This window comes from Anolis sagrei, chromosome 6 (genome assembly GCF_037176765.1).
Source record: "Anolis sagrei isolate rAnoSag1 chromosome 6, rAnoSag1.mat, whole genome shotgun sequence".
Lineage (NCBI taxonomy): Eukaryota > Metazoa > Chordata > Lepidosauria > Squamata > Dactyloidae > Anolis > Anolis sagrei.
The window spans coordinates 124,701,182-124,728,607 of record NC_090026.1 but is presented as its reverse complement, the minus strand read 5'-3'; the positions used below and the strand labels follow the sequence as shown (position 1 = coordinate 124,728,607).

At 41.5% G+C, this 27,426-nt stretch overlaps 1 protein-coding gene across 1 annotated transcript; it reads left to right on the top strand.

The window, feature by feature from the left end:
• The first annotated feature begins 673 nt into the window (after nucleotides 1-673).
• Nucleotides 674-25,936, top strand: LOC132779007 (cryptochrome DASH-like). The gene is made up of 14 exons (XM_060782633.2): nucleotides 674-766; nucleotides 5,497-5,669; nucleotides 6,426-6,519; nucleotides 8,492-8,622; nucleotides 10,249-10,397; nucleotides 11,890-11,978; nucleotides 14,382-14,455; nucleotides 16,025-16,114; nucleotides 18,191-18,270; nucleotides 19,256-19,315; nucleotides 19,544-19,701; nucleotides 21,076-21,195; nucleotides 22,889-23,065; nucleotides 24,392-25,936. Exons 1-14 carry the CDS (start codon nucleotides 698-700, stop codon nucleotides 24,500-24,502), a joined length of 1,575 nt encoding a protein of 524 aa, XP_060638616.2. The 5' UTR covers nucleotides 674-697; the 3' UTR covers nucleotides 24,503-25,936.
• The last annotated feature ends 1,490 nt before the right edge of the window (nucleotides 25,937-27,426 follow it).

The window sequence follows — 27,426 nt, the reverse complement described above, 5'->3', positions numbered from 1 at the left end:
ATTAATGCACTTTGATACCACTTTTAGTACTGTGGACCCCAAGGCCAGGGAACAAAGCCCAGTTAATTTTGAGGGCATCTGCATTGTTGAATTAATGCAGTTTGATACCACTTTTAGTGCTGTGGACACAAAGCCCAGGGAACAAAGCCCACTTAATGTATTGTCGAAGGCTTTCATGGCCAGAATCACTGGGTTGTTGTAGGTTTTCCAGGCTATATGGCCATGTCCTAGAGGCATTTTCTCCTGACGTTTCGCCTGCATCTATGGCAAGCATCCTCAGAGGTAGTGAGGTCTGTTGGAAGTAGAAAAATAGAAAAAAATACAACAGCAAAACAACAGAGAGTAAACAATCAGGCACATCAAATCACCTCTCAAAGAAAGATTCCTCCAGGCACTTCCAAGCCATTAAATGCTAATCAAGGTGGTCAGTTGAAACATTCACACCTAGCTCCAAAAGACAAGAGTCCTTTGTCCCACCCTGGTCTTTCCACAGATATATAAACCCTTTTTCCTAGTTCCAACAGGCCTCACTACCTCTGAGGATGCTTGCCATAGGTGCAGGCGAAACGTCAGGAGAAAATGCCTCTAGAACATGGCCATACAGCCCGAAAAAACCTACAACAACCCAAGCTCCTCCCTTTCTGCTTCCTGCAGCCTTTCTCAGTCCCCGCCTCTCTCTCTTTCTCTATCCGCAGCCATGGCTTCCTCACTTCCCAGGACAGCCCTCTGCTTGCTAAGGAATGACCTGCGCTTCCACGATAATGAGGTAAGCCTTAATTAATGAGCCCCCCCCCCCCCTTCCTCTTCCTTTCTGATTCTCCCCAGGGTCTCCTGCACAGCCCTTTGAGGTTTGTTTATGTAACTTTGGGGGAATCAAGGAGGCGTGGCTTAGGATTCGAGGCCACGCCCCTTCTTTCCACGTGCGGCTTTGAAAGTGTTATCAAACGGGGTGGGCGGAGTTTCGGCCGGCAGCCAGCAGCCAATCAAGAGGCGTCCTCGGCTTTCAGTCCTGGGAAATGCAAATTAACCTTCCTCTTGGAAACTTGAGTGCAGTTTGAAACTTGACCTACTGAATGCCTGTAGGAGACAACATGAAGGCACACAAACCAACAATATAAATTGAGCTTTTAATTTAGATAATAATAATAATGATTAAATAATAAATATTAAGAATAATTAAGTGTATTAATTATTGTTAAAATTTAACTTTAATTTTAATAATGATGATTTAATAATAAATATTAATAAATTATTAAAATTAAACTTTAATTTGAGACTGTAGAACAGAAGCTCTCTGAAGCTCTAGGTGCTCTTACTGCCTATTACAGGGAAAACCAGCTGATCCCCAACCCATCTAAAACACAGACATGTGCCTTTCATCTCAAGAACAGAGAAGCATCCCGAGCTCTGAAGATCACCTGGGAAGGAACCCCACTGGAGCATTGCAGCGCACCCAAATACCTGGGAGTCACTCTGGACCGTGCTCTGACCTACAAGAAGCACTTCCTGAACATCAAGCAAAAAGTGGGTGCTAGAAACAATATCATACGAAAGCTGACTGGCACAACCTGGGGATCACAACCAGATACAGTGAAGACATCTGCCCTTGCGCTATGCTACTCTGCTGCTGAGTATGCATGCCCAGTGTGGAACACATCTCACCACACTAAAACAGTGGATGTGGCTCTTAATGAGACATGCCGCATTATCACGGGGTGTCTGCGCCCTACACCACTGGAGAAATTACACTGCTTAGCCGGTATTGCACCACCTGACATCCGCCGGGAAGTAGCAGCCAATAGTGAAAGGACCAAGGCAGAGACATCTCCAGCTCATCCCCTGTTTGGGTATCAGCCAGCACGCCAACGACTTAAATCTAGACATAGTTTTCTAAGATCTACAGATACACTCGCTGGAACACCCCAGCAAGCGAGAGTCCAAAAGTGGCAGGCTCAAACCCAGCACCTCAACCAATGGCTGATACCAAATGAGAGACTCCCTCCTGGGCACACAGAAGACTGGGCGACTTGGAAGGCATTGAACAGACTGCGCTCTGGCACCACGAGATGCAGAGCCAACCTTCAGCAATGGGGCTACAAAGTAGAATCCTCGACATGTGAGTGTGGAGAAGAACAAACCACTGACCACCTGCTGCAATGCACCCTGAGCCCTGCCACATGCACAAGGGAGGACCTCCTTGTGGCAACACCAGAAGCACTCCAAGTGGCCAGATACTGGTCAAAGGACATTTAACCAGCTACCAAACTCACAAGTTGTGTATTTTTCTGTTTGTTTGCTTTGTTCTGTTAGACTGGTTGTTCTGACACGACAAATAAATAAAAAAAATAAAATAAATTTAATAATATTTAATAATATTTAATTTTTGCTTTCATATAATAATAATTGATTATTAAATAAAAAATTAAACATAAGGATTATTATTTAAATTTAGCTTTGATTTTAATAATAATTTAATAAGTATTAATTTTTATTATTATTATTATTTAAATTTAGCTCTCATATAATAATTTATATTATTATAAATTATCCATGATGTCCATGAAGTCACGAAGAGTCGGAAACGACTGAACGAATGAACAACAAGAATTTAATAATAAAAATTAATAATAACTACACAATTATTTAAATTTAGCTTTAATTTTAATAATACTGATGTAATAATAAGCATTAATTTATTATTATTATTTAAATTTAGTTTTCATATAATAATAATTTAGGAATAAAATAATAATTATACATATTGATTATTATTAAAATTTACTTTTAATTTTAATGATTTAATAATTATTAATTTTGTTATTATTATTATTTAAATTTAGTTTTCATATAGTAATTATTTTTGAATAATAAAAATTAATAATAATTAAACATTGATTATTAAATTTAGCTTTGATTTTAATAATGATTTTATAATACAAATTTATGATAATTAAATGTAATATTATTTAAATTTAACTTTGATTTTAATATTAATGGTAATTAATTTAATAACAATTGATCATAATTAAATGTATTAATTATTATTTAAACGTAGCTTTAATAATGATTTAATAACAATTAATAAATAATTAAACATATTGATTGTTATTTTAATTTAGCTTAATTTTAATATTAATAATGTAATCATAAGAATTAATTTTATTAACCTTATTTAAATTTAGGTTTCATATAATAATTATTGAATAATAAAATTTAATAATAATTAAACTGATTATTAATTTTAGCTTTATATTAATAATGATTTTATAATAAAAATTAATAATAATTAAATGTAATAATTATTTAAAATTAGCTTTGATTTTAATTTTAACCATAATAATTAATGATTTAATAACAATTGATCATAATTAAATATATTAATTATTATTTAAATGTAGCTTTAATTTTTATTTTAATAATGATTTAATAACAATTAATAATAATTAATAAAACACTTTTTTTTGTCGTGTCAGGAGTGACTTGAGAAACTGCAAGTTGCTTCTGGTGTGAGAGAATTGGCCGTCTGCAAGGACGTTGCCCAGGGGACGCCCAGATGATTTGATGTTTTTATCATCCTTGTGGGAGGCCTCTCTCATGTCCCCGCATGAGGAGCTGGAGCTGATAGAGGGAGCTCATCCGCCTCTCCCCGGATTCGAACCTGTGACCTGTCAGTCTTCAGTCCTGCCAGCACAGGGGTTTAACCCACTGCGCCACCGGGGGCTCCTTATAAAACACATTGATTTAGTTTTAATTTTAATAATAATGATGTAATAATAAAAATAAATATCTTTATTATTATTATATTTATTTGTATCCCTTTTTTCTCTCCACAAACAGAATGGTTTTGATGTTTTGATATATTTTAATATTTTGTCAATGTCTTTCAGTATAAGTGTTTTAATAGCCTTATGTTTTCAGTCTATGAATTTTAGCCATGTTGCACACCACTTGGCTCTGAAAGGTGGGTAAGACATTAATAATAATATTAATTATTATTATTATTACTATAAGAATAATTGCTATTATTATTATTATTATTATTATTGCTAAAGTGTGTTTATGTTCCTCATTAGAAACCTAGCTAAGAACAGTGACTAAATTTTCTCATTTCAATTTCATAAGGAAATAATCTTTCTAAAATATATTATTTATGGGATTTAATCAATACATTTAGGTTTTTAAGCAACAAAAAATCATTTCTTTCATTATTATTATTATTATTATTTTACCTGGCTCAAGATGGGGTACAACACTGTTAAAATCACATCGTGGTAAAAAATTAAGTAAAATACATATATTTCTATGGGAGACATAGATTAAAATACTCAAACCAAAGATTGAAATACAGTAAGCACAAGAAATAAGTTTAATATTCACAGTAAAAACATAGAATCATCAAATCAAAGAGTTGGAAGAGACCTCATGGGCCATCCCGTCCAACCCCATTCTGCCAAGAAGCAGGAATATTGCATTCAAAGCACCCCTGACAGATGGCCATCCAGCCTCTGTTTAAAAGCTTCCAAAGAAGGAGCCTCCACCACACTCCGGGGCAGAGAGTTCCACTGCTGAACGGCTCTCACAGTCAGGAAGTTCTTCCTAATGTTCAAGTGGAATCTCCTCTCTTGTAGTTTGAATCCATTGTTTCGTGTCCTAGTCTCCAGGGAAGCAGAAAACAAGCTTGCTCCCTCCTCCCTGTGGCTTCCTCTCACATATTTATACATGGCTATCATATCTCCTCTCAGCCTTCTCTTCTTCAGACTAAACATGCCCAGCTCCTTAAGCCGCTCCTCATAGGGCTTGTTCTCCAGACCCTTGATCATTTTAGTCGCCCTCCTCTGGACACATTCCAGCTTGTCAATATCTCTCTTGAATTGTGGTGCCCAGAATTGGGCACAATATTCCAGGTGTGGTCTAACCAAAGCAGAATAGAGGGGTAGCATTACTTCCCTAGATCTAGACACTATGCTCCTATTGATGCAGGCCAAAATCCCATTGGCTTTTTTTGCCGCCACATCACATTGTTGGCTCATGTTTAACTTGTTGTCCACGAGGACTCCAAAGATCTTTTTCACACGTACTGCTCTCAAGCCAGGCATTGTCCCCCATTCTGTATCTTTGCATTTCGTTTTTCCTGCCAAAGTGGAGTATCTTGCATTTGTCACTGTTGAACTTCATTTTGTTAGTTTTGGCATGGAAGAGATAGGTCTTAAATTGCCTCATAATCAATCCCTAAAGGCACGAGATATGTCTTGGAAGCTAAGCAGGGCCAGTCTTGGTTGGCACTTGAATAGGAAACCTCCATTTTCGTTGCTATGAGTTAAATTCAAAGCAGAACCCCCTTTTGCCTAAAAATGTTCTTTGAAATGTATGGGACGTCATAGCCAACAGCTTTCTAGAACAGGGACCATGTTTGGTCCGCTCCGGGTTTTAGTCTGAACTTTAAAGGAACAGTCACGGCTCCTTATCATTGATTTCTGCTCTTTTGTGTCCTTGCAGGTCCTTCATTGGGCTCAAAGTAATGCAGACCGCATTGTTCCCCTCTACTGCTTCGACCCCCGGCACTATGCACAAACTCATAACTACAATTTCCCAAAAACAGGGCCCTTTCGGCTCCGATTTCTGCTGGAAAGTGTGAAGGACCTCCGGGAGACGTTGAAGAAGAAGGGCAGGTACGTGTGAATCCATCTTCCATAAGGCCTTTGGGACGCAAATGTCCACATCTGTCTGGAATCAGCTCTGCTCAAACAACTATGTGTATGTTTACACCAGGCATGGGCAAACTTTGGCTCCTCCAGGTGTTTTGGACTCCAACTCCCACAATTCCTAACAGCCGGTAGGCTGTTAGGAATTGTGGGAGTTGAAGTCCAAAACATCTGGAGGGGCCAAAGTTTGCCCAAGCGTAGTCTACACTGTAGAATGAATACAGTTTCCCACTACTTCCATAGCTCAATATTATGGAATCTTGGAAGTTCTAGTTTGGTGAAGCAACATCTCTCTTTGGAAAAGAAGGCTAAAGACCTTGTAAAACTACAACTTCCAGGATTCATCGAGCCATGGCACTGTTTGGTGAAGGTCAACCATTTAGTTTCCTAGTTTAGGAGAAACTAGAACCTAAACAATGTATTGTCCAAGTCTTCCATGACTGGAATCACTGGGTTGTTGAAGGTTTTTCGGGCTATATGGCCATGCTCTAGAAGCATTCTCTCCTGACGTTTCACCTGCATCTATGGCAGGCATCCTCAGAGGTTTCTCTGAGGATGTCTGCCATAGATGAAGGCAAAACATCAGGAGAGAATGCTTCTAGAACATGGCCATATAGCCCGAAAAACCTACAACAACCTAGAACCTTACAATCTCCCATCGAACACTCTCATCACTTCCTCAAAGTTGTTGGTAATTTTTGCCCCTTGTTTCCTCTTTTTCAGTAATTTGGTGGTGCGAAAAGGCAAACCGGAAGATGTGGTGCGTGATTTGATCGTCCAGCTGGGCTCTGTGGCTTCCGTCTCTTTTCATGAAGAGGTAAGGCTTTAGAAAATGGTCAAGAGAATAGTCCTATTACTTTCAGAGTCCTTGACAAGTGTGTCTATACTGCAAATCAGATGCAGTTTGACACCACTTGAACTGTTGTGGAAATTGTAGTTTGTTGCAGAAGGTTAAAGACTTTCTGGGATGCTATTGCACTGAGGCATCGCAATCAAAGCGGTATCAAACGACATTCATTCTGCACCTAAAGAGATGAATAATGTCTGATTTTCTACCAATATGACTGCTAATAGTTCCTTTAGCAGATGCAATGGCTGATGTAACCCGATGCAAGGAAGCCAAAAGCCAAGATCTAGATCTAGTGGCAGGCTGAGGCGTGGCGGGGAAGGCCTGCCGTGGCCTGCTGCTGCCTGTGTGGCTCTGGAGGCGAATAAGTAAGCGTGAGGGCTAGACTGCAGCATGCACACTTCTTATACATATGCTAAAATAATGTATAAATATTAGAATTAATATAGCATCCCTACTTCGCGGATTTTCACTTATCGTGATTGGTCCTGGAATAAAACACCTTCTGGCAAACAAATTAGTCCAATGTGGGCGAGGCAAAACTACGGTGAGGTGGATCAGTAATTGGTTAAATGGATGAACCCAGAGGGTGATTCTCCCCAAGGCTTCCTCTTCATCCTGGAAAGAAGTGACGAGCGGAGTGCCATCAGCAGGGTTCTGTCCTGGGCCCGGTCCTGGTCAGGATCTCCATTCATGACTTAGATGAAGGGCTAGAAGGCAGGATCATCAAGTTTGCAGATGACACCTAATTGGGAGGGATAGCCAATACTCCAGAGGACAGGAGCAGATTTCAAAACAATCTTGACAGATTAGAGAGATGACAGGCCAAAACTAACAAAATGAACATCAACAGTGACAAATGCAAGATACTCCACTTTGGCAGAAAAAACGAAATGCAAAGATACAGAATGGGGGACAATGCCTGGCTCGAGAGCAGTACGTGTGAAAAAGATCTTGGAGTCCTCGTGGACAACAAGCTAAACATGAGCCAACAATGTGATGTGGCGGCAAAAAAGCCAATGAGATTTTGGCCAGCATCAATAGGAGTATAGTGTCTAGATCTAGGGAAGTCATGCTACCCCTCTATTCCGCTTTGGTTAGACCACACCTGGAATATTGTGTCCAATTCTGGCAACCACAATTCAAGAGAGATATTGACAAGCTGGAATGTGTCCAGAGGAGGGCAACTCAGATGATCAAGGGTCTGGAGCACAAGCCCTATGAGGAGTGGCTTAAAGAGCTGGACATGTTTAGCCTGAAGAAGAGAAGGCTGAGAGGAGATATGATAGCCATGTATAAATATGTGAGAGGAAGCCACAGGGAGGAGGGAGCAAGCTTGTTTTCTGCTTCCCTGGAGACTAGGACGCGGAACAATGGCTTCAAACTACAAGAGAGGAGATTCCATCTGAACATGAGGAAGAACTTCCTGAGTGTGAGAGCCGTTCAGCAGTGGAACTCTCTGCCCCAGAGTGTGGCGGAGGCTCCTTCTTTGGAAGCTTTTAAGCAGAGGCTGGATGGCCATCTGTCAGGGGTGCTTTGAATGCAATATTCCTGCTTCTTGGCAGAATGGGGTTGGACTGGATGGCCCATGAGGTCTCTTCCAACTCTATGATTCTATGATAAGTGAAGGAACACTCTACAGGTTTTCCAAAATTTTGTTCGCAATCAATTTGAATAGTCCTCCTTCATCTAAAATGTAGTGGCATTTAGTATGTGTCTTTGCTTTCTGCACTCTTGCTGGAATAAAAGCCCTTCTCCAATGGCTGCTACGTTATTAGGATCCACCACTGGGTTGGCACGCTCTCCATACTGGATCTAGAACATGAGTTCAGTATCTTCCCATTCAGCGTTGTCTTGGAGTCCCTTTCAGTTTATTACATACACAGCGACCATTGCTAGGTAGGATTAATTCATTCTGTCTCCTGCTTTCTATTTTGTGTAGGCTACAAAAGAAGAGCTCGATGTGGAGAAAGCACTGATCCAGGTTTGCACTGAGCATGGAGTGAAAGTCCAAACCTTCTGGGGATCGACTCTTTATCACCAGCAGGACCTCCCTTTCAAGCACATTTCCCAGTGAGTTCCCTACATCAAATACATAGGAGAAGAATTCACCCAATTCTTGCTTCACCTGTCATGGATGGATTGTGGAGAGAAATGTAAACATTAGCCAGAATGATAGGAGTGATAGTCCCAATATATCTGGAGTGCCCCAGTTGGAGTATATAATTCAAAGGGCAGGCTTTGGAGATCTTTTGTGGACTCTTCCGGAAAAGCATGGAAAAGGATATCACAAATCATTCATATACACAACTACAGCGCTATGATACTAGGAAGAACTTCCTGACTGTGAGAGCCGTTCAGCAGTGGAACTCTCTGCCCCGGAGTGTGGTGGAGGCTCCTTCTTTGGAAGCTTTTAAGCAGAGGCTGGATGGCCATCTGTCAGGGGTGATTTGAATGCAATATTCCTGCTTCTTGGCAGGGGGTTGGACTGGATGGCCCATGAGGTCTCTTCCAACTCTTTGATTCTATGATTCTATAATACTAACATTGTGCTATGCTGATAATATATTATATATACATATGATGTAATACATGATTTGGCAGTTATGGCAGTTAAGTGGTGTCAAACTTCATTTATTCTGTCATGTAGATCGGGCATGGGCAAACTTCGGCCCTCCAGGTGTTATGGACTTCAACTCCCATAATTCCCAACAGCCAGTAGGCTGTTAGGAATTGTGGGAGTTGAAGTCCAAAACATCTGGAGGGCTGAGGTTTGCCTATGTGTTGCACTCCAGGACAGAAAGAAGCCCTCTGCGTTTAAAGCGCACCACACGTTGAGTGAAGAAACCAACCCTTTTTATTGAAGCTTAGTAAAATAGCCAGTAGAAAGAAATGCTTGTAAGAAAATAGGAAAGTTCCAAAAAGTAAAAGGTCAGTAAAATGCAGTAACTCAAAACAATGTCCACAAAAGATATAAAGGCAATCCAAGGCAATATTTATCCAGATAGGAATCAACAGGATGCAAAGACAATCCAAACGCTGCTAATCACCAAAAGGCTAGAAGTTTCCACAAGAACAAGACCCCTTAAACAGCGTTTCCGCGGCACATAGACTTGATTTCCAAATGATGCCTGATCTAACAGGTTCGACCTTGAAGCAAATCTTATATCCCAAAACCCAGAAACTGGTTTCGTTTCCCCCCACTCTTGACTCTTGTTTGACGAAGCCTTTTGGAGCGACGTAAACCTTGAGTTTGTTGTTGGTCCTGGCTGAACTCCAGCCGCCTGTTTTTCAACTCCCTTTCTGGCTGCTCATTAAAATTTCCAGGTGTCAGATTGTTTTCCAAACCCAAATCTTGAGAGCTCACAGAGAGAGGGAGTAAACCATCATCCCTATGCCCAGCAGGAATATTCTCATGAGAAACTGCCCTTTGCACTGGGGCCTCTTTGTCATTTCTCAGAGCATTGCCCACACCATTGACCACATCAGAAGCACCATGATCATCCTGGAACAGAAACACAGGCTGATTTTCAACATTATGCCTGATGTAGATGCACCCTAGGATTCAAGGAGGCAAAAGTTTGGATTCCTGATCTGAAAGAACATAAGAAGTTCTTCACTCCTACCAATTTGGGATACCCAGGCTAGTTCATAGAGGAATGCCCCATTTCCTTCTTAACCTTCCCATCATCCCCACAGGTTGCCGGATGTCTATACACAGTTCCGCAGGGCTGTGGAGTCTCAAGCGAGAGTCCGGCCTGTTTTGAAGATGGAGACTCAGATGAAGCCATTGCCTTCGGAGATTGAAGAAGGGAACATCCCTTCCCTGGAAGAGTTTGGAATGACAGGTTGGAATTGATGGGTTCCCTATCTCACTATGTAACAAAATTTGAAAAATGTTATGTTCCAGGTTTGAAAGTATTATTTCCTGTCTAATTGTGCTATACTCACTTTGAAAGTAGTTGTTATACTCCAGAAACTTAGTTCTTGTGGCTGCCACAAACTATGTTGAATTGTTTGGGAGACTATGAGATATCCATTGAAAAACTACTTGGAGCCCCCAGTGGCACAGTGTGTTAAACCCTTGTGCCGACAGGACTGAAGACCAACAGGCCATAGGTTCGAATCTGGGGAGAGTATGGATGAGCTCCCTCTGTCAGCTCCAGCTTTCCATGCGGGGACATGAGAGAAGCCTCCCACAAGGATGGTAAAACATCAAAACATCTGGGCATCCCCTGGGAAACGTCCTTGCAGACAGCCAATTCTCTCACACCAGAAGCGACTTGCAGTTTCTCAAGTCGCTTCTGACACGACAAAAAACAAACAAACCAAAAAACTTTGAAAGTAGTTGTTATATCCCAAAAACTTAGTTCTTGTGGCTGCCACAAACTATGTTGAATTGTATGGGAGACTATGAGATATTCATTGAAAAACTACCTTGAGCCCCCCATTGTGCAATGAGTTAAACCCTTGTGCTGACAGGACTGAAGACCAACAGGCCATAGGTTTGAATCTGGGGAAAGTGCAGATGAGCTCCCTCTGTCAGCTCCAGCTCCCCATGAAGAGTCATGAGAGAAGCCTCCCACAAGGATGGTAAAACATCAAAACATCTGGGCATCCCATTGGGCAGCGTCCTTGCAAATGGGCAATTCTCTCACAGCAGAAGCGACTTGCAGTTTCCCGAGTCTCTTCTGACAGGAAAAAAAATAGAAAAACTATAGGAAAATATGCTGCAGGATGTCCGTCCTGTACAAACCAAATTTGTGCAGTTTAATAAACTTTTTCCATGTTTTTAGAATAGAACCAATTAGGAAATGACATTTATAACTTAGGAAGAAAAACCATGTTACAAAGTTGGGTTGCTTTGTGTGTTTTTGAACTGTATGACCATGTTCCAGCAGCATTCTCTCCTGCCGTTTCACCTGCATCTGTGGCTAATGGCATCTTCAGAGGTTCTGTTGGCAGTGAGGCAAGTGGAGTGTATATATACCTGTGAAATCTCCAGGGTGGGAGAAAGAACCCTTGTCTGATTGAAGCAAATGTGAATGTTGCATTTAGCAAGCTTGAATTCGCATTTGAGTAGCCATGAAGTTTGCAAAGTCAATCAGCAAGGGTATGTGCATAGAGGTAGCCTTTCCAAAGAATAATTGTGCTCTCCCAATAAATTTCTCTTTTCATAATTAATCAGATTCTTTTCATAATTAATCAGATTCTTTTCATAATTAATCAGATTCTGTTTGCTGTGTGTGCATTTCCTTAGTTGTGTTGCCTGCCTCTTTTCTTTGCATGACTAAACTGTGTCTCCAAATTTGGCTGAATCCTAAATGTTTTCCTTGGCAGAACCAGCCCGTGATCCACGTTCTGCCTTTCTTTGCAGCGGAGGGGAGACACAGGCCTTGATGAGATTGCAGCACTATTTCTGGGAGACGGTAAGGAAGCATGCAACCTTTTTGTTTGGGGAGAGGGAACACAACGGAGCCCTTGCTTTGATCTTAGGAGGTGTTGTTGTGGTTGTTAAGGGTCTGGAACTCAACTTTATCTTATGCCCACTTGAAGTTGGGGTTTTCTTAGCAGGGTTCATTCAGAGAGTGTCCCTTGCCCAATGTGAGTTTCCATGGCTGAAAAGGGAGTTGAATCCAGGTCCCCAAAGTCTAGTGATCTAACCACCGGGCAATGCTGTCTCCACCCTCTTGCATTCAATCCCTAGTGGATTGAGACTGGAAACTTTGCCTCAGCAAATGCCACACAGGCTGCAGCAGTGAGTCAATTCAGTCTATTTGTTTACTCAAGCGGGCATCTTCTAATCGCTGACATAAATCTCTCTGTGTCTGTTTAAATAAATGTATTAACATTCAATATAAATATGTAAATATTACTTGTATTACTTTCAATATAAATATGTAAACACGTCTAAAGATTTGCACAACCACAAAAGTAAATATTAGTTGAGTATTTGTTGACTGAATGAAAACATTGTTGTTTGCTGATTTAAATACTGTATACACTGGCCTGGCTACAATATACAAATTATGCAATGCAAAGCACAATCTTTCTTTGTAGCATCTGGGATCGGCTACTATTATGGTTGTGGAATCCATAATTCCCATTGGTGGTCAATAGGTGGCTCTCTATTCTGTGTTATAGTTCTTACAACATTCAGTTTGCCAAATCTTTAATACAGGTTGAGTCACCCTTATTGGGAAATTTGAAATGCTCCAAACACTGAGAATGTTTGCTGCCAGACTTCCACTTCTTTCTCTGGGGAAAGGGGTCTAATCATATATCTGGTACCCACTAAGTTTTTCTTCAAGGAGCTCATCCCTTATTTATGATGTACTGTTGTTGTTGTTCATTCGTTCAGTCGTTTCCAACTCTTCGTGACCTCATGGACCAGTCCACGCCAGAGCTCTCTGTCGGCTGTCACCACCCCCAGCTCCTTCAAGGTCAATCCAGTCACTTCAAGGATACCATCCATCTTGCCCTTGGTTGGCCCCTCTTCCTTTTTCCTTCCTTTTTCCCCAGCATAATTGCCTTCTCTAAGCTTTCCTTTCTCCTCATGATGTGGCCAAAGTACTTCATCTTGGCCTCTACTATTCTTCCCTCCAATGAACAGTCAGGCTTTATTTCTTGAAGTATGGACTGGTTGGGTCTTCTCGCTGTCCATGTACTAGCTTGAGGGAAAAGTATTGAAAAAGTCAATATTTTTATTTTACAAAATGCACAAAACTCACATCACGCCAAGTTAACCCCCTGAAACTCCATCAGTACTTAGTTTGTCATGTTGGGCAAGTTTGCTGTAGATGCATCATCGGTGGGGTTCAGTGTGCTCTCTGGCTGCAGGCTAAAGTACAACTCCCACCATGGTGAGTTAGTCCTCTCAAACCTCTGTGGTACGTTCACTTAGTCATGAGGTTCCATGTGCCAAGTTTGGTCCCGGTTTATTATCAGTGGGGGGGTCACAGTGTCTCCGGATGTAGCTGAACTACAACTCCCAAATGTTAAGAGCAATTTTCCCCAAACCCCTCCAGTATTCAAATTTGGGCGTATCAGGTATGCGTGCCAAGTTTGGTCCAGATCCATTGGTGTTTGGGTTCACAGTGCTCTCTGGATGTAGCTGAACTACAACTCCTATAAATAAAGGGCAGTTCCCTCCAAACCTGGTCATGGGGTTCTGTGTGCTAAATTTGGTCCAGGTCCATTGTCAGTGGACATCAGAGTGTCTTGATGCAGGGTGAACTACAACTTTCATCATGTTAAGTCAGTCCCCCAAACGCCTCCAGTATGTTCAGTTGCTGATCAGTTCCTCTGTTTGCTGTGTGGCATAGAAAAGAGTAGAAAAGGGTTATGGGAGAGGCAGTAGGTGGGGTCATGCAAATTCCACACCAATTGAGAGAAACAGAAACATGGGAATGTCCATGGTGGAGGAAAAACTAAATATAGGATGACATTGTCCCCATATGAAAGCCTTCATTTGAGTGGTGGGCAGTATGGTGTTTGGGCAGGACATTGGCAGGGCTCTTGGACATGTTCATGATGCTCACTGCAATTTCAGTGGAGGGAGGGCCATTGGTGCCTCCTGAGTGGTGGGAATTATAGCTGTTTGTTTAGACAGGAGCTTGTCTGGGTAAGTGGACACCCCAGTCACATACACACATACATAGTATAGGTAGGTAGGTAGATATATAGAAATACAGATATTCCAAAGTCTGAAATAGTTTTGGTCCAAAACATTTCGGACAAGGGAGACTCTTTTTGTATTACTTTCTTTTTTTAAGACTGCTGGTGTTGTTTCCCTTAAAACACACAAATATGCTCTTTTTATATTTGTACAGAATCTAGTTGCGTCTTACAAGGAGACACGGAATGGATTAATAGGACTGGATTATTCAACCAAGTTTGCACCATGGTAAATATCTTGCACTCACTGCAACTCCCAAATGTCAAGATCTATTTTCCCCCAAACTCCACCAGTGTTCACATTTAAGCCTATTGAGTATTCATGCCAAGTTTGGTCCAGATCCATCATTGTTTAGTCCACAGTGCTCTCTGGGTGTAGGTGAACTACAACTCCAAAACTCAAGGCCAATGGCCACCAAACCCTTCCAGTTTTTTCTGTTGGTCATGGGAGTTCTGTGTGACAAGTTTGGTTCAATTCCATCATCGGTGGAGTTCTGAATGCTCTTTGAATGCAGGTGAACTATAAATCCCAGCAACTACAATTACCAAATGACAAAGTAAACAGTTTTGCAAGGCCTTTAGCCTCCTCTGCCAAAGAGTGTGGGTGCCTCGCCAAACTAAAACTCCCAGGATTCCACAGCAGTGAAAGTGAAGTCAAACTGCATTAATTCTGCAGTGTAGATGCACTTAACTGGGAATGAACCCCACTGAAAACAAGAGTCAGTTGTTTTTTGCTCCTCTTGAATGCAATGAGTCCTAAGACAAAGCAAAAGCTTGAGAGGGCTCTTACTATACCTTTCATGCACTGTTTGTCAACCTGGGATAGGGGACCCCTGGAGGAAGTTTGGCCCAGTTCTCTCGTTGGTGGGGTTCAGAATGCTCTTTGATTCTAGGTGAACTATAAATCCCAGCAACTACAACTCCCAGATTTCAAGGTCTATTTTCCCCAAACTCCACCAGTGTTCACATTTGGGCCTATTGAGTATTCATGCCAAGTTTGGTCCAGATCCATCATTATTTGAGTGCACAGTGCTCTCTGGATGCAGGTGAACTACAACTCCAAAACTCAAGGCCAATGCCCATCAAGCCCTTCCAGTATTTTCTGTTGGTCATGGAGTTCTGTGTACCAAGATTGGTTCAATTCCATCATCGGTGGAGTTCATAATGCTCTTTGATTGCAGGTGAAGTATAAATCCCAGCAACTACAATTCCCAAATGACAAAGTATTCAAATTTGGGCATATTGGGTATTGGTGCCAAATTTGGTCCAGTGAATGAAAATACATCCTGCAGATCAGATGTTTACATTACAATTCATAACAGTAGCAAAATTACAGTTATGAAGTAGCAACAAACATAATTTGATGGTTGGGGGTCACCACAACATGGGGAACTGTATTAAGGGGTCACGGCATTAGGAAGGTTAAGAAACATTGCTTTAGGGTAAGATGGACCATACATCAGGTTAAGTAAATATACAGTGGATGTTCTGAAGTTTGGGTTCAGCATTTAAAGTCCTGGGGCCAAAGCCAGCCTGGATAGCATGGTCCTATCACAGCTTTGGTGGTTCCCCATTTTGTATGTTTTCCTCCTATTTTAAAAGCTTAAAAACAACTCTTCTAATTATGGGCAGAAAGGGATTTAAGCTCAGATAGGCTCAAATTGGTCTCACACTTTTGCCCTTCCACCCTGGCTTTAGAAAACGTCTTTGAAATTGGTTTGGGTTTGGTCCTTGGGTGAAGCAGGTTGACCACCTTTGACACAAACACATCTTGATGACGTTTTCTTTTCTTTTCTAGGTTGGCTCTGGGCTGCATCTCACCCCGGTATATTTATGAGCAGATCCAGAAATATGAAAAAGAGAGGACAGCAAACCAGAGTACCTACTGGTAGGATCTGCTCTGCAGGGATAACCCTGGAAATACAAACCTGCTGGGTGGAGAATGGTGCAAAGGGATGATGAATTCTTGTACCTTCTTTGTTGTTGTTTATTCATTCAGTCCTTTCCAACTCTTCGTGACCTCATGGACCAGCCCACGCCAAAGCTCCCTGTCGCCGTGGCCACCCCCAGCTCCTTCAAGGTCAAGCCAGTCACTTCAAGGATACCATCCATTCATCTTGCCCTTGGTCGTCCCCTCTTCCTTTTTCCTTCCATTTCTCCCAGCATCATTGTCTTCTCTAAGCTTTCCTGTCTTCTCATGATGTGACCAAAGTACTTCATCTTTGCCTCTATGTACCTTCTTTACTTATTCCTATTTGCTTGCATTGCCAAAGACATTCCCTTTGCCATTGCTGTGACATTGCAATGCTTACTCAGATTGTAAAGGCTTTGTTGCAGAAATCTATTGGCTGACTTTCTCTGATATCATGGAATTACTAAAATTCTGATTGGTGGGAGTGAAGGAGGATCTGTGGACAAGAGAAAACTGACTATTGCAGAGTCTATAGAAGAGCTGAAATTCAGGAATCCCAGTACACAACATATTTATGTTTCCAACCTTTGGCCCTACAACCATTGATTCTGCATCCATGAATTCCACCATTCACAGTTTGACTATTTCTGTTACTAAAAGCAAACCTTAATCATGCCATTTTATATAATGAGCATCATTTAACTATATAGATAAGTGGATTTGATCAACTGGTGGATTACTTCTCAGTGGAGTGTTGAATGTATTGTGGTTTTCAGTCTGAACTTTAAAGGAAATTTCCAAGATGCTGGAACCCTTCCTCTCCAAATAGGGTTTAGCACAAGCATGGGCAAACTTGGGCCATCCAAGTGTTTTGGACTCCAACTCCCACAATTCCTAACACCCTCAGGCCCTTTTCTTTTTCCCCCTCAGCCACTTAAGGAGAAAAGGAAGGGGCCTGAGGCTGTTAGAAATTGTGGGAGTTGGAGTCCAAAACACCTGGAGAGCTAAAGTTTACCCATGCTTGGTTTAGCAGCTTGGATTGTTCCTTTAAATTTTGAACTTGAACCCAGAATGGATTTCTCACTCCGCTATCATGGCGCTGCTATTGTGTAGCAATTTAAGACAAAGCATTTAGATCAGGTATGGGCAAACTTTGGCCCTCCAGGTGTTTTGGACTTCAACTCCCACAATTCCTAACAGCTGGTAGTTGGAGTCCAAAACACCTGGAGGATCCAAGTTTGCCCATGCCTGACTTAGATTGTGTTTAGTCTCACAGTTGGCTTTGTCGGCTTTGTGTGTGTGTGTGTGTACTGGCAAATAAGATGCATGAAGCTGATTGGTCGAGCAATGCCTGGAGAGATGGCTGAGCCTGGGACTTTTGGATACTGTTACATTTGTAGGCTTGAGCTATGCAGGTGTTTGAGAGAAGCAAACAGAGAGAGACAGTTTGGAATGTGCTCTTGTTTCATAAGGTGCTGAAGGAGATTATCTTCATGGACAAAGAAAGATAATTTTAAATCTCTCATAGAAGGACATTATGTGAATTAATGTGACCGATCATATGATTGTCCATGTGTTATTCTGAACTACAAAGAGTAAACTACTAGTTCTTCACTGTTCATCTGTGTGGCGTATTTTCTTTCTCTGGCAAGGCAGTGTGTGGACTGGTCAAATGTGAACCACGCATGATTTTCATTTCATCACAGGTTTCTCTCTTTGCATAACACCAGCTGGCACTGTGGTTGCAGTTCCCATTTACTTTCACTGTTGACTAGGGCTGATGAGAGATGCAATCCAAACATATCCCAAAAGCCAAATGTTACCCATTGAGCTGCTGCCTTAAATTGAGCTGCTGCCTTTTTGCTAGAGCCACTCCCTTGAGCCTTTGCAAGGTTCATAGCAGTTATTTATTTCCATCAAGATATTTTTATCTTATGAGTTTTGCAAAATAGGTCATGTCTGTTCCTAGATCTCTGAGGGATCTGAAGTGGTTGGAGAGCATTTTTTTTCTTTTTACAACAGAAATTGTGTGTCTTTCTCCGTCTCCTCCAGGGTGCTGTTTGAACTGGCATGGAGGGATTACTTCCGATTTGTGGCCTTGAAATATGGCAGAAAGATTTTCTTTCCAAGAGGTGAGCCACCACACAGCACTAACCAAATTTGGCCATTTATGGGGTGACTTTAGGAGCTGCAGACATGGTTGATCTTTTTTTACTTGTGGGCATACTGCCTTCCCTCTGACTTAGCTTAACAATGACTCCAAATCAAGGCTTGTCTGTTTACATAATGATGCCACCAAACAAACACAAAGTGAGGACAATGCCATTGTGTTATTTCATGATATTTCCTTCTTCACATTGTTTCAGCCCAAGCAGAATTTGGAAAAGTTACTTTTTCAAACTTTTGGAAAGGCATGACTTTTTACAGATCATAACCTTTTGGAAAATTAGGAATCCCCGTAGCCTTTTGGAAGTGTGACCCTTTTGGAGATTAATTGGCATTCACACTATTTGGAATAATCATAACCCTTTTGTAAAGTATGATCTTCCTGAGAGGAGTTAAATACTCATTTGAGTGAATCTTCTCCCTAGTGGTAAATATCCACTAGTATTCATGCAAGGCAAATTAGGCTTCTCCGTGGTTAGACTACTATACCTTGATTATCTCTCAGAACTGTAAGGAACAAAGATATGCCAATGCACAAAATATGTAGCAGATCTTCAGAAGTGTTATTTCAGTTGCCCCAAAAACATCTTCTCTCCCATAAAATATATTATTTTTAACTCATGCTCTCAAGAGACCAAAAATAGGTAGACTTTGTTAAAAGTAACATAGTTGACAAACTTCATTGGTTGAGAATTTAAACAGTAAATTCTCTAAAGCATCCCTAATATCTGAAAAAGGAGACCCCAACGATTCTATGGGCAAATTATCTCATTACTGAACAGCTCTTGCCATCAAGAAGTTCCTTCTAACCCTCAATCGAAACCTGCCCTCCTGCAACTTCAAACCATTAGACCTAGTAATACCCTCAGTCTCCACCATCGGATGCTTCATATTAACACTCCATTCCTTGTCGTCCCATTTTCTCTTCTCTCACCCCACTCCTTCCCACAGGACTTCAAGATAAAGACATTTCCTGGAAGAAAGACCCCAAACTCTTTGATGCTTGGAAAGGTCAGTAAATGTAGGTTGTCACTAGCCTAGTGGGAATGGAAAAGCATCTTTCCTATATCTTCATTGGCCATCACTCACAGGTGCCTGAAAACAGCCATCCCAACCACGAGAATGAGTTGGGCTACAAACTCTGTCACCCCAACCATGGGGGCGATGGGGGTTGTAGGCAGGGATCTTAAGAACAAGTGGATAAATAGCTCATTTTTGAATGACTTCTTCCTTTCACAGAAGGAAAAACTGGTGTTCCCTTTGTTGATGCAAACATGCGTGAACTGGCCATGACGGGCTTCATGTCAAACCGAGGGCGCCAGAACGTGGCCAGCTTCTTGACCAAGGATTTGGGGCTGGACTGGAGGATGGGAGCTGAGTGGTTTGAATCTTTATTGGTACTAATTGAATGGCTTGATTGCTCTCTTCAGGGTGCCTTTATGCTCTGGTCCTTTAAAGTCAAATCTCTAAGGTGGAGGGTATGCATATCACAATCAGAGGACCTTGTATGAACCCTACAAATAGTATTATCGATGGCTTTCATGGCCGGAATCATTGGGTTGTTGTAGGTTTTTCGGGCTGTATGGCTATGTTCTAGAAGCATTCTTTCCTGACGTTTCGCCAGCATCTATGACAGCCATCCTCAGAACTTGTGAGGTCTCACAATCTCTGAGGATACCTGCCATAGATGCAAGTGAAACGTCAGGAGAGAATGCTTCTAGAATATGGCCATACAGTCCCAAAAAACCTACAACAACGTACAAATAGTGTTTTTGTTGCACCAGATTTGCTAGGATACCTATTTCTTGGGTGCAGAGAAGTACATGAATTGTTTCTTTGCAGTTCACCTTTTTAACAGCTTACAGCCATTCCTTGCATTGTTTACACATTAAAGTTTAGCACCAAAAATGGAGCTTTGGCCACTTTGAGTTTTGGTGGTCAAGTGGCCCTCAGAAGATCCCAGAGCAGAGACCACAAAATATGACTTGGGGGTTGTCGTTTGGTGAGTCTCTAGCATTATTTGGCAGAGAAGGCTAAATATCTTGTAAAACTATAATTCCCAGGATTTCACAGAGCTATGGCAGTTAAAGTGGTACCAAACTGCATTAATACTTCAGTGTAGATAAAGTAAAGTTATCCATACTTGGTCTAAAAGATGCATTTCACCAAAACGAATCTCACTTTTTGTCACCTTCCCTTTCTGTTTTGGGAATTGGGTGGCTATTAATTGGCTTCAGATTCTTTGTCAGTGCTTGTTTGATGTTGTATTATTCATGCAGCTTAAGGTAAAGATTTCCCTTGACATTAAGCCTAGTCGTGTCAGACTCGGGGTGTGTGTATGTGTATGTGTGTGTGCTAATCTCCATTTTGAAGCCAAAGAGCTGGCTTTGTCCATAGACACCTCCAAGGTCATGTGGCCAGCATGACTGCATGGTGCGCCGTTACTTTCCAGCTGAAGTGGTACCTATCGATCTACTCACATTTGCATGTTTTCGAACTGCTAGGTTGCCAGAAGCTAGGGCTAACAGCGGGAGCTCAACCCGCTCCCCAGATTTGAACTTTTGGTCAGCAAATTCAGCAGCTCCGCGATTTAACCCGCTGCACAACCAGAGGGCTTATTTAACGCAGCTTACTAGAACCCAAATGTTTAAACCAAGGATATCTCATGAGACAATTGGACTCATTGGAAAAGATGACAAAAGAATCAGGAGAATGGAAAGTAAATTGTCCTAAATATCTGAATCATTGTGTATCTGTTTCTTTCCTCCAAGGTGGATTATGATGTATGCAGCAACTATGGCAACTGGCTTTATAGCGCTGGCATTGGCAATGACCCCAGAGAAAACAGGAAATTTAACATGATTAAGCAAGCCTTGGATTACGACGGCAATGTAGGTTCTCACCAGTCAATATTAATACCAAAAGCAACATGTTGAGCTTTGTCCTGCTTCTTTAGTTATATTGGTACAGTCTCAGCCCTGATTTATTTATGTATACAGTATTGAAGTCTCTCAAAGTTTGCTTACACGAATGGGTCCCCTCTGGTCTGGAATTCCAAAATTCAAAAGCCTTGAATGTGAAAGTGGCACTTTTAAGTTTTGGTAGTATAATATACACAAATCCTTTCATTCAGAAAATTATTTAGAATATTGCGTAAAATGACCTTCGGGCTACTTTAATGGCAGTACCACCCATTGCCTGGCTGCCGGAACACCTGCGTGGGGTGCCTCCATTACCACGCTGCCCATCATTTGGACATTGGAACACCTGTGCAGGTGCTCATTTCCGGGGTTCCCCTGCCTCTCCTGCTGCTTCTGACCACTTATTCCATCAGCCCACTTTGGTTGGGATTGAATGTTTACTTTTAAGCTTTTTTTTGTATTTATATTTGAAGTATTTTTTATTATTTATTTATTTACTTCATTTATATACCGCTTTTTTCAGCCCTTAGGCGACTCAAGTATTGTATGTTTACTTTTAAGCTTTTTAATTGTATTTCTATTTGAATTACTTCTAAGCTTTTTATTGTATTTATATTTGAATGATTATGTCATTATTATTATTATTGTATGTTTAAATTGATATATTAATTGTATTAATTGATATGTTATGTCTATTATTATATGTGTAATGCAGCATTGTATGCCATGGATTGTAAGCCGCCCTGAGTCCCCCACTGAGGTGAGAAGGGTGGGGTATAAATGTAGAATAATAATAATAATAATAATAATAATAATAATAATAATAATAATAATAATAATAAGTATATAAGGTGTTTACAAAACATAAATGAATTTCATGTTTTCCATCTCTCTGATTGTGTGTATATTTATTTATTGCTCCTGGGTTATAAATGTCATTTCCTAATTGGTTCGCTCATAAAAACATAGAAAAGGTTTATTAAACTGCAAAACGTTTGTTTTTGTGGGACATCTTGCAGCACATTTTGCTATAGTTTTCCAATGAATAATAATAATAACAACAACAACAACACTTTATTTGTATTCCACCCTATTTCGTCAAGGGGACTCAGGGTGGATTCCAGCATAGTAAAGGTAAAGATTTTCCCTTGACATTAAGTCCGACTCTGGGGGGTTGATGCTCATCTCCATTTCTGGGCCAAAGAGCCTGCTTTGTCCATAGACACCTCCTAGATCATGTGACTGCATGGAGCATCCTTTACTTTCCTGCCAAGGTGGTACCTATTGATCTATTCACATGTGCATGTTTTCGAAAAGTTAGGTTGGCAGGAGCTGGGGCTAAGAATGGGAGCTCATCCAGTCCCATTCATTCGGACCGCCAACCTTCAGGTCAGCAAGTTCGGCAGCTCAGCGGTTTAACCCGTTACGCCACTGCAGCTCCTATCTCCTAGAATCTCAACCAATTCAACATCGTTTGTGGCAGGCACAAAAACAAAGTTTCTGGAAAGTTTCTGGAAAACAGTTTTCAAATTTTGTTACATAGTGTTATCCAAGTTTTTCCATTTTCATGGTAAGCTTAGGAGCATAGCCTCTTTGGGTAATGGGGCCATACTGTATGTGCTATTTGGAATGATAGGTTGCTGGTATTCTTTTGCCGTTGCAGGGAGACTATGTCAGGCTCTGGGTTCCGGAACTACAGTGCATCAAAGGAGGAGATGTACACACTCCGTGGGCCTTGAGCAACGCGGCTCTTGCACAGGCTGGCGTCAGTCTTGCCAGCAGCTACCCTGTGCCCATCATCATGGCTCCAGAATGGGGAAGGCACATCAACCGGAAGCCGGTAAGTATGGTGCAAAAGTTGAAGTCCAAAACACCCAGAGGACCACCGGTACTGTGGTGCAACTGGCTGGGAGTCAGATGCATTAAGATCACTACTGACCAAAAGGTCATGAGTTCGAAGCCAGCCTGGGTTGGAGTGAGCTTCCGATCAATTTGTGTAGCTTGCTGTTGACTTTTGCAGCCTGAAAGCCAGTTGCGTCTGTCAAGTAAAAAAATTAGGTACCGCCTACGCGGGGAGGCTAATTTACGATGCCATAAAAATCTCCAGCAATCATGCAAAGAATGAGGACGTATTTCCATCACTGTCAGAAATGGACGGTGAAGCGACAGCTCCCCTAGTGGCCAGAATACCCTCATGTTAAATAGCCTCTGTGTGTCTGTCTATATATGTTGCGTGTCTAATTTACGATGCCATAAAAATCTCCAGCAAGCATGCAAAGAATGAGGAAGTATTTCCATCAGTGTCAGAAATGGACGGTGAAGTGACATCTCCCCTAGTGGCCAGAATACCCTCATGTTAAATAGCCTCTGTGTGTCTGTTTATATATGTTGCGTGTCTAATTTACGATGCCATAAAAATCTCCAGCAAGCATGCAAAGAATGAGAAAGTATTTCCATCAGTGTCAGAAATGGATGGTGAAGCGACAGCTCCCCTAGTGGCCAGAATACCCCCAAGAAAAAGCTGGAATGTTAAATAGCCTCTGTGTGTCTGTCTATATATGTTGTGTGTCTATGGCATTGAATGTTTGCCATGTATTACGCACATTGTAATCCGCCCTGAGTCCCCTGCGGGGTGAGAAGGGCGGAATATAAATACTGTAAATAAATAAATAAATAAAGTTTGCCCAGGTCTAATCTACATTGTAGAGTTTGACTCAACTTTAACTGATATGGATTTCTGGGATGTATAGTGTAGTGAGTCACCATCACTCTTGGGTAGAGAAGGCTAAAGACCTTGTAAAATGACAATTTGCATGAATCCATAGCCTTGAGTCCTAGTACAGTGTAGATCAGTGGTTCTCAACTTGGGGTCCCCAGATGTTTTTGGCCTTCAACTCCCAGAAATCCTAACAGCTGGTAAACTGGTTGGGATTTCTGGGAGTTGTAGGCCAAAAACATCTGGGGACCCCAGGTTGAGAACCACTGGTGTAGATGCACCTTCCATTACATGCCACCACTGGGAAAGCAAAGCTTACCAAATGCCAGTGTGTGGATGGAGCAAAAGGATGCACATCTTCTTTAACTTCTGAATAATCCCTGTCTGTTTTGCTTCTGCACAAAATAATTGTTTACTCTTGTCTTTTTTCCCTTTTTATATTTGTGGCAGAGCAACCAAGGTCCTGGTCCGAAGGGGAGAAAGGGCCCTTCGCACACCCCAAAGCAACACAAAAATAGAGGAGTGGATTTTTACTTCTCTCGCAAGAAGGATTTATCCTGAATGGGATGGCTATGGTGCAGTTGTGTTGCACCTATGGATCTTCGAAGGCTCTGAGTTGACAAACCAAAGAGTTCACTGTATTCAAATTTGGATGAGCGTTTAAATTAAGAGTGGGAATTGTATGTTTCACATGCTGTTTGCATCCACTAAAGATCTTTGTGCAATCCTGTGAAGTCCTCTTATGACACAAAAATTACTTTTTTTAAATCCCTACAAAACATAATTATTCTGTGGCCTGCAGATGGAGTAACACTCCAACAAAACATGGTGCAATTATTACATGCCTCTTGTTTTCACTTTGAAACCTATTTTTAAATTAAGGGTGCATTTACTCACTGTCGAATTGATGCAGTCCGACATCACTTTGATTGCTATGGCGGCTCAATGCTATGGAATGATGGGAGTTGTAGTTTTTACAAGGTCTTCACTGCCAAAGAGTGCTGGTGCCTCACCAGACTACAAATCCCTAGACTGGTCTATGATCGTAAATTTTTTTCAAAAGTAAAATAAAAATGCTTTACTTCAGCAAACACAAAGGATAAGCAAATGCAATTGAAAAGTGCAAAAGAAAACAAGGATGTCTTAATCCAGACACAAATTAAAGTCTCTTACAAGGTCCCCAAAAGAAACACCAGTCTTCCATCAGACAACGGGCAATGAACTAAGTTCTTAATAGCAGACACAAAGCAGATTCCATTGCAGTGAAAACATCAGTATCAGGGTTGTTGTTCCCAGCGAAAGCTGACTGCTCCTGCTTTTAGTTTATAGCCCTGAATTCCCCACGCGGGAGGTGCTAGGGTGTCTCCCAATTAGCTCAGCATTTTTAGCAGCTATCCTACGTGAATGGCATCTGTGCTCTGTCTCTTTTCGTCTCTCTAGAAATGTGGGCATCTCTCTAGAAATTTGATTTGAACTACAAATCCCAGGATCCCATACCATTGTGCCATGGCAAATAAAGTGATGTAGAAATGCATTAATTACACAATATAGGTGCACTCCCAAAAGTGATCTTCTTGTCATTTCTTATTTTGCCAGAAATGGCTTGTGGGTGCAGTTCCATTCCCCAATATGTCCAGGATCTAGGAGAGCAATTTTGCCATATTTACATGTTTTCATTCTTAATATTATATATCTTTTGCAACAAAATGCCAAAGAAAAGATTTGGACTGTTACATAACCCGAATCTACAAGCTGCCTGAGCTAACTGATCTCTTGCTTTCAATATTTGTCATTTCTGCAATGGAATGTATTTTATTTCTAGTTTGTTTGTTTTTTAAAGAATGTTTTCTACCTTTGGGAAAGGTTTGGGTTTATCTAGTATATTAGATTGTTTTTTTGGGCTTGATTTTCTGACGCTGGAATAATTCAGGGCTGGGGTATAAAGCCTCTTTGGAAAAAGCGTTATAAGATAAATAAATAAAACTGGGAGCAATATGCCTCATTTTTGTAATTTCTTTTCTTTCCATCGAAACAAAAAATATGAAGATGGAAGCAATGAATGCAGAGGCTTGAGTTGGGATCCCTTCTGCCACTCTGCTTGACTCTGAGACAAACAGGGAAAATGGTTGGATTGCATTGGGTAAATGAGGAGCAGATGCCGACACCAGGCATTGTTTAAACTGTTTTGTACTTCGATCAACTTCTTGGGTTGTTGAAGGCTTTCATGGAGAGAATGCTTCTGCAACATGGCCATACAGCCCGGAAAACTCACAGCAACCCACTGTTTTGCAGTTTATTTGTATGGCTCATCTCTCTACTGTGTTTGCTATCCCATTGGATTAGGATAAGTCCACGATTATGGTGGACTTTAGCACAGCCAGTTAAACCAACATCTGCAGTAAATCTTGTCATTTGAAAGGCTGACAGTTTGAAACCCAGGCCAGGGTGAGCTCCTGCAATTTAGCCCAACTAAACATCTAATAAATTGCTGGAAGAAACATTAACAACCTCAGATATGCAGATGACACCACTCCGATGGCCGAAAGCGAGGAGGAGCTGAGGAGCCTTCTAATCAAGGTGAAAGAAGAAAGCGCAAAAGCCGGGTTGCAGCTAAACATCAAAAAAACCAAGATTATGGCAACAAGAATGATTGACAACTGGGAAATAGAGGGAGAAAATGTGGAGGCCGTGACAGACTTTGTATTTCTAGGTGCAAAGCTGAGTGCAGATGCAGACTGTGGCCAGGAAATCAGAAGACGCTTCCTTCTTGGGAGGAGAGCAATGTCCAATCTCGATAAAATAGTAAAGAGTAGAGACATCACACTGGCAACAAAGATCCGCCTAGTCAAAGCCATGGTATTCCCTGTAGTCACCTACGGATGTGAGAGCTGGACCTTAGGGAAGGCTGAGCGAAGGAAGAGAGATGCTTTTGAACTGTGGTGTTGGAGGAAAGTGCTGAGAGTGCCTTGGACTGCGAGAAGATCCAACCAGTCCGTCCTCCAGGAAATAAAACCCGACTGCTCACTGGAGGGAAAGACACTAGAGACAAAGTGGAAGTCCTTTGGCCACATCATGAGGAGACAGCAAAGCCTAGAGAAGACAATGATGCTGGGGAAAGTGGAAGGCAAAAGGAAGAGGGGCTGACCAAGGGCAAGATGGATGGATGGCATCCTTAAAGCTCTGGTGTGGGCTGGTCCATGAGGTCACAAAGAGTTGGAGACGACTGAACGAATGAACAACAACAAGGCAGTAAGAGCACCTAGAGCTTCGGAGAGCTTCTGTTCAACCATCTCAAAGCTCCCTGCTTGAGCGGTAATGGCACGATCATCAGCATAGATGAAGCTCTCTGTCCCTTCTGGCAGTGGCTGGTCATTTGTGTAGATGTTGAACATGGATGGAGCAAGCACGCTCCCCTGAGGCAGGCCGTTCTTCTGTTTCCGCCATCTGCTTCTCTGACCCTGGAACTCAACAAAAAAGCTTCTGTT

What these genes read in the sequence shown, in the direction of transcription:
- LOC132779007 (XM_060782633.2), top strand. Translation starts at nt 698, where the DNA reads ATGGCTTCCTCACTTCCCAGGACAGCCCTCTGCTTGCTAAGGAATGAC. An exon ending in TCAACCAAGTTTGCACCATG is followed by an intron (nt 14,456 to 16,024) that starts GTAAATATCTTG and finishes TTTCTTTTCTAG; the next exon opens with GTTGGCTCTGGGCTGCATCT. An exon ending in AAAGATTTTCTTTCCAAGAG is followed by an intron (nt 18,271 to 19,255) that starts GTGAGCCACCAC and finishes TCCTTCCCACAG; the next exon opens with GACTTCAAGATAAAGACATT.